Source organism: Lepisma saccharinum, chromosome 28 (assembly GCF_977018435.1).
Source record: "Lepisma saccharinum chromosome 28, izLepSacc3.1, whole genome shotgun sequence".
NCBI lineage: Eukaryota > Metazoa > Arthropoda > Insecta > Zygentoma > Lepismatidae > Lepisma > Lepisma saccharinum.
Window position 1 is genome coordinate 3071696 of NC_139256.1, and position 13191 is coordinate 3084886.

At 39.3% G+C, this 13191-nt stretch overlaps 1 protein-coding gene and 1 non-coding gene across 2 annotated transcripts in view; one reads left to right on the plus strand and one right to left on the minus strand.

The window, feature by feature from the left end:
* The window catches only part of LOC145980573 (visual system homeobox 2-like), a 243517-nt gene extending 241150 nt beyond the window's left edge, over nt 1-2367 (minus strand). Inside the window, exon 1 of the mRNA XM_083113607.1 lies at nt 1926-2367. Within this exon, the coding sequence (XP_082969733.1) occupies nt 1926-2367 (442 nt within the window). The remainder of the gene's footprint in view (nt 1-1925) is intronic.
* A 9713-nt stretch (nt 2368-12080) lies between these two features.
* Nucleotides 12081-12274, plus strand: LOC145981106 (U2 spliceosomal RNA). Its single transcript, XR_014440931.1, has one exon. It is a non-coding gene; the product is annotated as a U2 spliceosomal RNA (small nuclear RNA).
* The last annotated feature ends 917 nt before the right edge of the window (nt 12275-13191 follow it).

A 13191-nucleotide genomic window follows, 5' to 3' on the forward strand; every position in this document is an offset into this window, starting at 1 on the left:
ACTTTTTAATAACTAAACGAATGTGTACTGATGCTGAAATAATTTGATAAACAAGCATTTATTTGTTGCAAATTTAAAGATTTGGTTGTCAAACAATTTATGGGTTATTTCAAACAAGCTTTTTCCTCTATGCAATCTCTCAATCGAATGACTGGAGTATATTATTAAAACGCCGGCAATTAAGAAAAATAAAATATATTTGACTTAACAAGAAAGGATTATTGTTGCCAAAATTATGTTTTGTCAGTTTGAAGTATTGTGAAATAATTTACCGCTTTATTAAGCCATTAATCGAGAATACGAAAATAGAAATGCGTATGAACACAATGCATTGTATGGTCATTTTTTGCAATGAAATGTATGATTTTGGTTTCTTTGCAATAGCCACGGCGTGATTTCCGCAATAGATATAATTTTTGGTGCATAAAGTGGAATTGTATGGATTTTCTATGCTAATTGACACGCTATGAACTCTGTATGTACAATATACATTTATTAAATTATAAGCGAACAGAAAATTGTGTTTCTCTATGTGGCTCTGGCTTATCACTATAGGCTAATGGTCATGAAAATTTTACATTCGCACGAAATTCTTGTAACAATTCAAAGTTATTACTTTAGCCACTAAATATTTGAAAGAAGAGAGTATAACTTGGAATGAAGCAGAAAAGAGCCAAAATTATGAAAAGTTACTAAGTACATAACGTTGGTGGACCAAAACATTTGTTTTGATAATTCGGTAAGACTGAAAATTAGGAGGGTTATCCAACAAAATAGCATTTCCCTCTGAAAATTCTTACAAGCGTGGGCACGGAATACAAAATATACTATCTAACAAAAGATGGATAAGTTTTTGATTTCAGTAACACATTTAGATGCATGCAATGCTGGCGATGTACTCAGATGCAACAAAATAAGTTCGAGGGATGGAACATCTTACAGATAACGGTACCCATTACTTGCATCAGACGTAACCATTTCAAGAAACCAACATTACATTTAAATATGCCAATTGACTTATGTGGTTTTGATTTTATGCATTTCAACTTCTGCTATTAAGTATAAATTTGTAATGTGTATCTCACGGAACATCAAATGTATACCTTTTAGATGATATGTATATTTACATTAACATTTACAAGTGTTACTGGAGAATTGTCACCATAAGACTTAAAAAAAAAAAACTATTCTGGTAGCTACTAATCTCAGTCCACATAGAGGAAACTAATTACTCTTTGTAGAAATGCAAAATTCTAGTGATGTAGAAGAAAAAAAATTGCAAAAATTCTATATCCTTATATATTTACACCAACATTCTGTGAATTGTGATTATATAAATTAGTTTATTTCGTTGTCGGACGAAATCTCTCGGTAACTACTGTAAGTTAGAATGCAGATATCGTACAAATTGTTCCAAATTTTACTCGTAGCAAATTGATTGTCCAATAAATGAACGTGCATCGTAAAAATACTCGTTCGATGTAAGTTTTTGATCAAATTTGAAATGTGCGTTGAAAGTGTTGAAAATTGTTCTGGAAGTTGCATTTTTTCTCAAATTTCGGCTTCTAACACTCAAACGGAATTTGAAATCAATGGCAGCAAATTTTAATGGAATTGTGGTGTGCCAGTTGGTACAAATAATTGTGCGATTTTTTGTTTATTTTTAATATAGTTGCGTTTGTTCTGTAATGGATGGATTTTCAGTCAAAGCAAACAGCAGCTGAACAAGCATCCAAGTGCATTATTAACATGTTATGCATTTTAAGATGTTACTGTAGTAAAGAAAATAAGAATTTTTGTGCTTATTGACTCATTTTGAGTGATTTTGGTGTATTTTGCTTCAAGAGTACTCCGAGAAATGTGAAAGGGTAGGGATGAGATAGTTATTCCAAAGGGTAGTGGTAATAATTGATATGTGTACTCACCGGTTGTGTTGGCAGTATCGTGTCGAATGCCTTGGTTAAGTCCGAGGACGCCTGGCGTGGCGGGGGCCATGGGGGTCATCGACGACGGCATGGACACGTTGACGTTCGGCAAGAAGGCAGCAGCGGCCGCCGCCTGGGCGTTGAAGTACATCCGGCTGGTGGAGCTCATCGAGTTGAGGGGATCCGCGAAACACGACGCCTGGGAGAGCAGGGACCTGGGCGTCGGGTACGTGTTGGGCGTGATGGCGGAGATGCCGGCCGTGGGACTGCGGTGGCTGGAGCTCTCGCCGTGGGCCCCGAGGCCCAGGAGCTCTTGGATCGCGAACGGGGACCTTTGAGGCATCGATGTCGGCGGGGTCACTTGCGAGACGGGACTCGAACCCAGGACGCTGGGCGCCGAAACGTGGATGGTCGAGCCTCGGTCCGACTGCAACGAGTTCATGGTATCGAAATTGGCTGCCCCTGCACGTTGGCGGAGGAAGTTTTCTGCGAGGAGATTAATTTTGATGCCGTTTCGCAACTCTTGTAGGAGACTGTCTTTACCTCGGAACACTTCTCGATGCGGTAATCTGATAGGCACAATCCTGTCGTTGCTGGTGGGTTTCTAGGATTACACGCTGCTTCTATTCGTCGTTGGCGAGTGTCCGCTGGTGAGAAGGCCTGGATAGGTTACCTGAAGCGACATGGTGCAAGAATTGGCAACTCGCGACATATTCTTGATCGATGCACTGGTTCGACGGGGTAGACGACGATCCGATGTCTTCATTCCGTCATGTCGTCGTACCTCGGTGGACTCCCGCTCGAATAATCGTGATGTTGACGTCACTGGAAAACGTCAACAAAAACCTGTCCTGTCCGGGAAACGCGTGCTCCGTCCGCGGACGCCTGCCGTACGACTGCGAGTGCCCCGACAGCTGACGCTCAACAATGGCGTTGAGATTCGATTGTTGACGAATCGAAGGAGGGGACCGGCTGTCTCGCGAAAAACTAGCCCCGTGTCCGGTGTCGCCCAAGATTGGCGGATTTTTCAAGTGGAGTGCCGGGCTGTCGTAGTTGGACGTCTCCCGCCGGCCGTATTAGCCATTGTCTGTTTATTACGCCTCTCGTAGTCCGTGGGCCGCACCGTGAGTCGCCCAATAAGGTGGCGCGGTTGCGCTCGTGATTGGTGGCTGGCGGCTCGATTAGCCCGCCCCTCCGAACCGCTAGCCTCCCCGCGGACGGCGGCGGCGCACGGGAATCTCGCCCTTAGCGACCCCTGCAGCCCTCCCGATGCGTCTCCAATCTCGCGTCCGCGTTTTCGCTTCACCTGTCACGCAGATGTCACGTCGGGCGTTACACATAAACACACGCACTCTCGTTACACGACAAGTGATTCTAAAAACAAGCCAAGAATTTTTTTTTGTAACGCGATAAATCTGTAGATCGTCCTCATTCAGAACTATAGTCTTAGTGGGGAGATGGAGGCACTTGTCCCCCTCAGCAATATCCAATTAATTCTACACAGCATCCTAGACGGTAGTGGTAACGCTGTTGTAATAAAGGACCGGGTTCGATCCCTGATGGATGGACATTGCACAATTGCTCGGATCTCACTTTAAAACTGCAGGCCTAAAACAAACAAATATTTTATAGACTGTGGCCATACACCCCCACACCCCCCAAAATTTCGTCAACACTTAAAGTTTTTCACAAAAGCCTAGTTAATGGTAATGTTGGTTCTAAATATACACGTACTACATCCCCCTCTAAACACGAAACTTCCACCCACAAATGTGTGGTGCGTACAGTGCGTTTCTTTTGACTCTGGGCCAAGATAGCGCGTGACATTGCGCAGTTGCCGGCATTTTCGTCCCGTAAGGTCTCGCTTATTTGCGCACATATCTTTAGCATGTAGGCAATTATATTTATCTTGCATAAGAGTTGTTCAAATTTCGTCATACGCTATCTCTGCCCAGAGTCAAAACGACGCACTGTATTTGTCATTTTATGTACAGTAGGGCCACGCTAAGAACAGCAGCGCAGAACGGTAATTTTGACAAAATCCTGTTTCCCTGCTTCCGGGTGAAGGGTTTCAAAGGTTGTGCTTCTTGCCCAAAGGGGGGCAGCGGTTGGTCTAATTGGCTGGTTAGTAGCAAGTTTCGCAGCAACAGAGGGTCGGTCACTGCCAGAAACGCCGGGAAATACGGCGATTTCACTATAATATAGACTGCTCGAATTCAGAGGGTGCTGGGGATGGTATCCCCAGCTAGCTAAATTTTCGCACAAATATGGTGAAATTGGGACAGCTGGGGGAGAGTCTCCGGCGCGGAGACCGCCTTTATGGCAGCGACCCGCTGTACTGCGCTTACCTACGAAGAAACTTGCGGTCAAAGAACCAATTAGGACTATACCGCTGCCCCCCGTTTGTGCTACAAGCAGCAACCTTAGAATCCCTCCTCCCCAAGCGGCCAGCAGGACAAACAGGGTTTTGTCAAAATAACCGTTCTCGCTGTGAATGTGGGCCGGTTTCTGTCCATGAAAACGACCGCTGATGTTATTAATGCATAAATAAAGGAAAATATAGACATGATCCCCACCCCCTTCACCCTGATGTCGAAGCATGATAAAGTCGTCGTTTTGCAATTAAGGAGTTCCGGGTTCTACACCCAGTGGAGGCACATAGTGGTTCGGATTCCATTTTAAACTGTAGATCCAGTCCCGATTAAATTGTCTGAGGACTTAAAACTCCCACTCATAAATAAAAACTGTTATGCCATTAGTTGTTACAAGACATGTTGGTTGATTAAGAAGAAATTGATTGTTTTAACATTACGTACAACTTTTTTATCTCAAATACAAGCCGAGCGATATTTTTGTTTACTTTTGGTTTTAAAAAAAGTGGCCTATATGTACGTATCTAAGTATGGATTTAGATAAGCTTAGTATGTTTTTTGAAATGCAATTTCTTGAGAAAATTGCATTGAGAAACTAATGTTTTAAAAATAATATAAATGAACTGGCGTGTATAATGCATATGTAGTTTCAATTTCGTGGTAGTATTGCTCAAGGTTGAAAGGAATATTCAAAATCGCAAAATTATGAAAACCCACTGTTCCAAAAACCATATAGAAATGTAATGAGAATAAGGTCTCTACAAGTTGCAACGAGAACTTAGATTATTTACCGTTGCAAGCATACTGACCGCTGACAGCAGTGCCTCAATCGGACTGGTATGGCATTAAACTGAGGGGCATTTTTCATATGCTATTGCCTAGGCACACCCTAATGGGCTGCTTTATCAAAGAGAATTAAAGACAGATATTTCAATAAGAGAGAAAATAAGCGGGAGTTTGTAAGAAGTTGAAAATGTCATTACTTGGTAGAAACGTGTGCATTATCGCTGATGAAACGGGTGTCTATAGTTTTTCGATTTTTTTATGTCATTGGAGAAAGAAGATATTTACAGCATTCTACTCTGTACTACAGCGCTTTTCTTCTATACCTGTCACAAGCTGCACGTGTGAGAGACAGCTTTCTCCAAGCTTATACCCAAGTTAAAACTAAATTAAGAGCAACTCAGAAGCAGGATAGATTGGAAGCCCTGCTCTTGCTATTTGTGGAACAGGGAAAAGCTTAGTCTATTGATGTAAATGAAGTTATTGATGAGTTTAAGAACATTGTACCCTTTGACAGACGTCTCTTGTTATAGATGACGTGTATTTTGATGTATTTGTTTGTAATATTTATGAACATTTTGTGTGTGTAATTTCTATGCAATTTGATTTTTTCTACTACATATATTCAGAAATTTTCAACACTGTCATTTAGTGAATTTATATTCCCTTACAAACATCAGTTCAGTTAAAGAGCCAAGTGATTGTGTCGCAAAATATGCTATTCAAAAGATACAAGACCTCATTTTTTTTCTTTGTGCACACCCAAATATAAAGTTCTAGCTACGCCTATGAGGCTTACTGTAATGGAATCGTTTTGTGCAAATTCTTGAGGATCTTCAAGTCTCTGTTCAAGTCTTACGTCACATATGTTACGTACCCAATAGGACCAAGTAATGTGAATAGTTTGCCAAAGACGAATAGAGATGGCAGCACCAGGCGTGCAAGGTTAAGAATTGGCATAATATATATGAATAACTATAAATAAGAACAAAGGAAATTGGAAAGATGAAAAACAATAGAATATATTATAAGAAGACAAAAAATAAATATGAAAGAAGTAAATTAACATATATATCTTATAAATCAAATCAATGATCACATGTAAGTTAATATGAAAATTAAGGAAGTCAAAGCACTGATACAAGTTTGTGTCTTTGAACAGATATCGCATCTGTTTGGTTGATTTACCATTCCCGTAGCGGAAATTTTGTTTACATCAGTGGCGAGCGCGTTCTGATCGACGCCCCACAGCACTTTTTGGTTGCGCAGTTTAACTGTAGCACCTACTTGGATGCGCATGTCAATCGGCTGCACCAAGTATACACTCTGTTGTACCTAGTTAGTGGTGGCGCGTTCCGATCGAAGCCCCAAGGGAGGATATTAGTATTATTCCCAAAGCTTGGAGGAAAAAGTTGGAAAAGGATAAAGGCATTTGTTAAATAGTCAAAACCTAAATTGAAATCCAGAGGGAAGTTTACAAAGAAGATAAGAAGGAAGTCCCGATCAAGAACGTCCATTGAGAAGGAAGTCCATATCCTCCATATTGAGAAGGAAGTCCAGATCCAGACCGTCGTTTGAGAAGGAAGTTACGATCCAGACCGTCCACCAAGAAGGAAGTCCCGATCCAGAACGTCCATTAAGAGGGAAGTCCAGATCCTCCATATCGAGAAGGAAGTCCAGATCCAGGCCGTCCATTAAGAAGGAAGTCCCGATCCAGATCTGCCCATTACGAAGGAAGAATATTGAGATGAAAATTGCCAGTAAACGAGAAAATTATAGAAGAATGTAGCTTATCATGTAAAATTCTTACTCCATGTATCCTGTGTTTACATAATATATTCGTTTAAACGTCTCCATTGGAAGGCATCCTGTCTGGTTTCGTTGTCTACAAAGAACCCTACCCTGTAGATAAGCTAGCTGAGTTTTAAGTTTAAGGTTTATGTACCTTTGCACCAAATGAAGGTAGCATTAAATAAATGGCGACCAACTTTTGGGGCTAGAGAATTAGGAACCAGACAGCGAAGAGAGAAAGAATAAGTGAAAATGGAGGAAAAGGATAAAGATGGAAATGAGAATGGAGAAGCTACAATGAAGGAAGACGGAGAAAAAAGGGAAACTTTCATTTGTTGCGGAGAGGAAGGAAACAAGGAAGAAATTATTTTCTGTGTCACATGTAAGGAAATGAAACATTGGACGTGCGAAGGAATAAGAAAGGAGAAATACATAGCAACAAGTAAAAGGGAAGAAGATTATACATGTAAGGAATGCAAGAAGGAAAAGCTAAAAGAAAAGCAAAAGAAAACAGAAGAAATAAACTTAATAGAATTGTTTCAAAAGATGTCAATGCAAATGGAAGTTAACGCACAAAGATTAGAAGAGAAATTAGAAGAAAAGTTAGAAGAAAGTAATAGAAAGGCGGAAGAGAACAACAAGGAAGTGAAAGAAAAGTTAGAAGAAGTAAGAAATGAAAGCAAGAAAATGTACGAGAAAATAACCGAGACATGTGAAGAAAATAGAAGATCATTGGAAAAGAAGATAGAAGAAACAACACGGCTAATTGAAAACAAAAGCGTGGATATAAATAGGAAGATCGAGGAAGAAGTTTCAAAACTTAGAGAGGAGAATATACACAGAACCAACAGTATGGAAAGAAAAATTGTTCAAAATAAATCGCAAATAGAAGCAGTATCTTCCAGAATAGAAGAACATGAAAACAAGATAGAATTAGCCGTTTCAAGAACAGAAGAAAATGACAGCAAGACAGAAGTAGATGTTTCCAGAATAGAAGAAAACGAAAACGAGATAGAAGAAGCGAAGGTCCTGATAGAAGATAGAAGTTGGACGATGAAAGAGGAAAGTTCCAATGAACAGCATGACAGCAAGGTAGACGAAGAAGCTATAAAGTTAAGCGAAGGAAACAAAGAAGAGACAGATAAGAAAATAGAAGAAGAAGAAAGAGGAATAGAAAGAGATGAAAAATTTAGTTGTCAATATAATGATGAAGAAATCCATGTCGAAATGAAGATGAAAGAAGAAAGTTCCAGTGACGAGTCTCTGACGGAGGAAGAAAAGAAGCATACACATAACCGAAGATGTAAACAAAGAAGAAAGAAAAGTAAAATGAAATTTAGATATATTTACGTAAAGACATGGAAGAAGAAGAAGAGAAAGAAATTAAAAATAGAAAAGAAACTGAAGAAAGTTAAGAACATGCAAAGAAGGGTCGACATAGATCAAATGGATTTTGATTACACTTCGCCAAAGAGAAGGAAGAAGAAGACGAGACGGAAAAGACAAGGAGAGCATGCATTTGATGAAGATCTAGAACAGAAGAAGTCTTGGCAGAAACCAGATTGGAAGAAGAGAGAAATGAAAGTAATTTCTTTATTAGAAGAAAGTTGGAAGAGGAGGAAGAAGAATCTTGAGAAGAATAGAAAAAAAGAAGAAAGAGAAGAAAAAGAGGAAGAGAAAAAGAAAACAAGATAGTGACAAGCAACGGGTATCTGAAAGAATCGGAAGGAACAAATAAGACTCAATAGTGCAAAGGAAGGAGATGTTATGATTTACAGACTAGCAAGCGTACGTTTCTAGAATTATTAAAGTTGTATGAAAAGTTCTAGTTCACCAGAAGAAAAATTCTTGGAATTATTAGATTGGGCAAATAGTAATGATCTATTTGAAAGAATAAAATTTTAGTTCTTTAATGTTAGTTCCTGTAAAAAGATACACGTATATATATCTGATAGTCATCGTTGGAGGAAAATATATTCTGCAAGTGATATCTTAAGAAAGAATAATAAGTGCTAATTTATATCACCACTCCATCGAACATTGAGACCTATAGTGAAAAATCAAACCTGTAAAAGGAAAGAAGCCAAAGAAAGTAATATGGAAAGTGGAAATCAACTTTTCAATTGTACGAACAGAAGAACGAAGAAGATAGAACAGTTAGGCATAGAAGGAAGTTAATTACGAAGAAAACTCTCAGGAAAAGGAGAAGAAAATATGAAAGAAGATCGAATAGTATCAGTAAAATATATTCTTTGTAAGCTTAGACGATTAAAAGTCATCATGTATTTAGAAAAGTGCAAATGAAACGGGTTGTAATCCCAGAAGTTAAAGAAGAATCGGTTGTATTCCGAGAATGGGTTGTAATTACAGAAAATAAATATATCTAGATACATGCTGATATGAAATCAAGGCTGAGGTGAAGAATTATTGTAGCTGATAAAAACACTTAGATGGTCAACTTAGAGAAGAGAGAGATAGTTCTTTGAAACGGAAAAATCTGAGCTAACTGATAATCTGTAGAGAGATTGCTGAAAGAAGAAAAGGGTGAAATGAAAATTACTTTTTTGGCAGGACATCGTCAGGCAAAGACTATCTTGGAGAGAACAGACGAGCAGGCAGACTTGCAGGAGATGAACTATTGAAGAATTATATTTTGTATCTAGAAATAACTTAAGATGTCACGAATATTTCCGGAACGGTGAAAAGATATCTAGGAACGAAAATAGAAAGAAGAGATAAATCGAGAGATGAGGAAAAATGCTGCATGCCAGGAGATATAATTTCACAGTGAAAGTGAAAAGCAATGTAAGCAGTAGAAATGAAGGCCCATATGAAGTGATAAGTACTTTTAGAAATACAGTTCTTCTAAAGCACATAAAAACAGATGTAGAAAGGAGAGAGAATTTAGATAACATTAGAAGATATAATTGTACAGAAGAGAAGAAAGAAAGCGTCAATAAGAAATAATAGACTTGTACATATATAATTTGAAAAAAAAAATGTATCTGCATATATATATATATATTACGACAAATTTTTTTTTATGGCCAACGGGGGGAATATTGTGTTACGTACCCAATAGGACCAAGTAATGTGAATAGTTTGCCAAAGACGAATAGAGATGGCAGCACCAGGCGTGCAAGGTTAAGAATTGGCATAATATATATGAATAACTATAAATAAGAACAAAGGAAATTGGAAAGATGAAAAACAATAGAATATATTATAAGAAGACAAAAAATAAATATGAAAGAAGTAAATTAACATATATATCTTATAAATCAAATCAATGATCACATGTAAGTTAATATGAAAATTAAGGAAGTCAAAGCACTGATACAAGTTTGTGTCTTTGAACAGATATCGCATCTGTTTGGTTGATTTACCATTCCCGTAGCGGAAATTTTGTTTACATCAGTGGCGAGCGCGTTCTGATCGACGCCCCACAGCACTTTTTGGTTGCGCAGTTTAACTGTAGCACCTACTTGGATGCGCATGTCAATCGGCTGCACCAAGTATACACTCTGTTGTACCTAGTTAGTGGTGGCGCGTTCCGATCGAAGCCCCAAGGGAGGATATTAGTATTATTCCCAAAGCTTGGAGGAAAAAGTTGGAAAAGGATAAAGGCATTTGTTAAATAGTCAAAACCTAAATTGAAATCCAGAGGGAAGTTTACAAAGAAGATAAGAAGGAAGTCCCGATCAAGAACGTCCATTGAGAAGGAAGTCCATATCCTCCATATTGAGAAGGAAGTCCAGATCCAGACCGTCGTTTGAGAAGGAAGTTACGATCCAGACCGTCCACCAAGAAGGAAGTCCCGATCCAGAACGTCCATTAAGAGGGAAGTCCAGATCCTCCATATCGAGAAGGAAGTCCAGATCCAGGCCGTCCATTAAGAAGGAAGTCCCGATCCAGATCTGCCCATTACGAAGGAAGAATATTGAGATGAAAATTGCCAGTAAACGAGAAAATTATAGAAGAATGTAGCTTATCATGTAAAATTCTTACTCCATGTATCCTGTGTTTACATAATATATTCGTTTAAACGTCTCCATTGGAAGGCATCCTGTCTGGTTTCGTTGTCTACAAAGAACCCTACCCTGTAGATAAGCTAGCTGAGTTTTAAGTTTAAGGTTTATGTACCTTTGCACCAAATGAAGGTAGCACATAAAAAGGTAAAATTTTCGTATCCGCAAAACGTATTTCTTCAATTTTACAGCTGAAAGTACCTACTTACCGAACTGACTTTCCGTACACTTTTGAAAGGTCGTTGAAGTATTTTTTCCCATCGGTTAATTTATTTCACCGGTAAATCATGTATTTTTGAAGATTAATGTCTCTGCAATGCACGAAAGCGGTTGCCTCTATTTCCTTCCACTACGTGAATCAAATGTTGCGTTCGTTCGATGATGTAACCCCCGGTTAGTGTTTCCATACCTCACCGTTGTTTTCCAAGAACATGACAATTTTGAAGATGACAATTTTAACTATGTTTGCCTAACCTAACCGAACCTAACCTAACCTTGCTGTGCATGGTTCGTGGCGCTATTTATGAATGGTTCGTGGGGCTATCCGTGCATGGTTCGTGGGGTTTTCGAACCTGGAAAAAAAAATACAAAATAAGTAACACGAAAGTAGGTATTTTTCGATGAAAAAGGTTGCAACACTGCATAACCACTGATCATGGACAACGCTAGTCAAGATTTCTCAGCCATATTGCGTGAAAAAAACGAAATGGCACTTTCAAGAATCCTTAGGAATGCAGAATACGTAAGTACCAATGTGAAAAAGAAGAAAATAAAGGAATTTCAGACGTTTGGCGGTTACTGAAATTTTACCCCCCAAAATTCCCTAAAACATTTTTTTTACTTAAAGAACTCACCTTGCGTGTTTCCCTTGTTATTCAAGTCTGTCTGACAACGTCGTTTCGTGTGGACGGAAAATGGTTGACGTGTGACGTCAGCATAGATAGCATTGTGACAGTGAGACACATACGAGCTATATATTTCTGGTCGATTTCTTGATACCAGTTGAACGAAATACCAAATGAAGATGTCAAGAAAATTAAATTTTGTATCTTGTGTTTAGCAGTAATATTAACAGGGCAATGGAAGGCCTTAGAAAATCTTACCGATTGATTGAACTTGAACTCTCATAGTCAATATGTCTGGGGTACTGGTTGATAGGAGAGATGACTGCGTTTTTCGTCATCGCTTCTCGGCCTAATTGGCTAAGATCAAAGTGTAGTATCTGTTCTTATCAGCTTAACATCTGATAAGGCCTGCATTGCAGGTCCAGTTTGTTAATCTGTTTTTTGGACATTGGTGAGAAGGTCGTGGCTTGCCACACTCTCGCCACCTGTCGACCTGACATTGCAGTACAGTCGGGATTGGCAGACATGCAGAAACAAAACCATATTGTATTTCTATTACTATTAGGCTACATTTAAAACAAACATGTTTACATTTCTTCTTAGATGCAATTGACAGTACAGTGTAGTCCTCTTCTTTTCTCGGACATTTCTTGCATATTAATATGTTGCCCTACGTCCAGGAGGAATTTGGAAAACAAATGTAAATATCCTACAAGTCATTGTTCGTTAATCTGTGTTCAGCAGACCACAATGAGGTCAGCGAAGGCCCTATATTTGTTGCAAAGGTCGAGAATAATAACTGTGAATTAATAATAATAAATTAATAAATATGTTCTAGCTTGCAGAGGCGTTTTGAACGATATTGCAGTCATATTTATGTCAGTTCGAGAGTTGGTAAGAAATATATGTGTGGGTGCGTTTTAGTGAAGTTTGTTATGCCCCGATAGGCTGATATATCCTACACACATTCCATCAGTGGCGTACCTCGGCTGTCTCCCAAATCCAAATATTGTAGTTTTCGAATTTTAAAAAAAGGGAAGAGGGGTGGAGGACGAACTGGACACGATCCCGTGGAACCAACGAAAGTCAGCAGCTATCGAAATAATGGGTAGTTTCTACTTATACCGTTAAAAGAAATCCGATGAATATCGCCCCTGGTGAAGACGACGAGTTTCCTTCACTTATACTCCTTTTCCGGAATGTCTGGAGTAAGAGAACGCGAATGCGGCCTGGGCGCACGTTGCGGGTGTGTGCCTCGTCCAATGAACGCGCGGTGGGGAGGGGGCACTCGACTGGTCATTCGCGGTCCAGTAGTTCTGTAGTAAACATGACAGCTCGCAAACACTAGGGGAATTCTGCATTCCCCATCTAGTCTGACCCCACCCACAAGCTTTCGCCTCTGCGCGTCGCTACTCCAGACATTCCGGAAAGGAAGTATGATAATTAT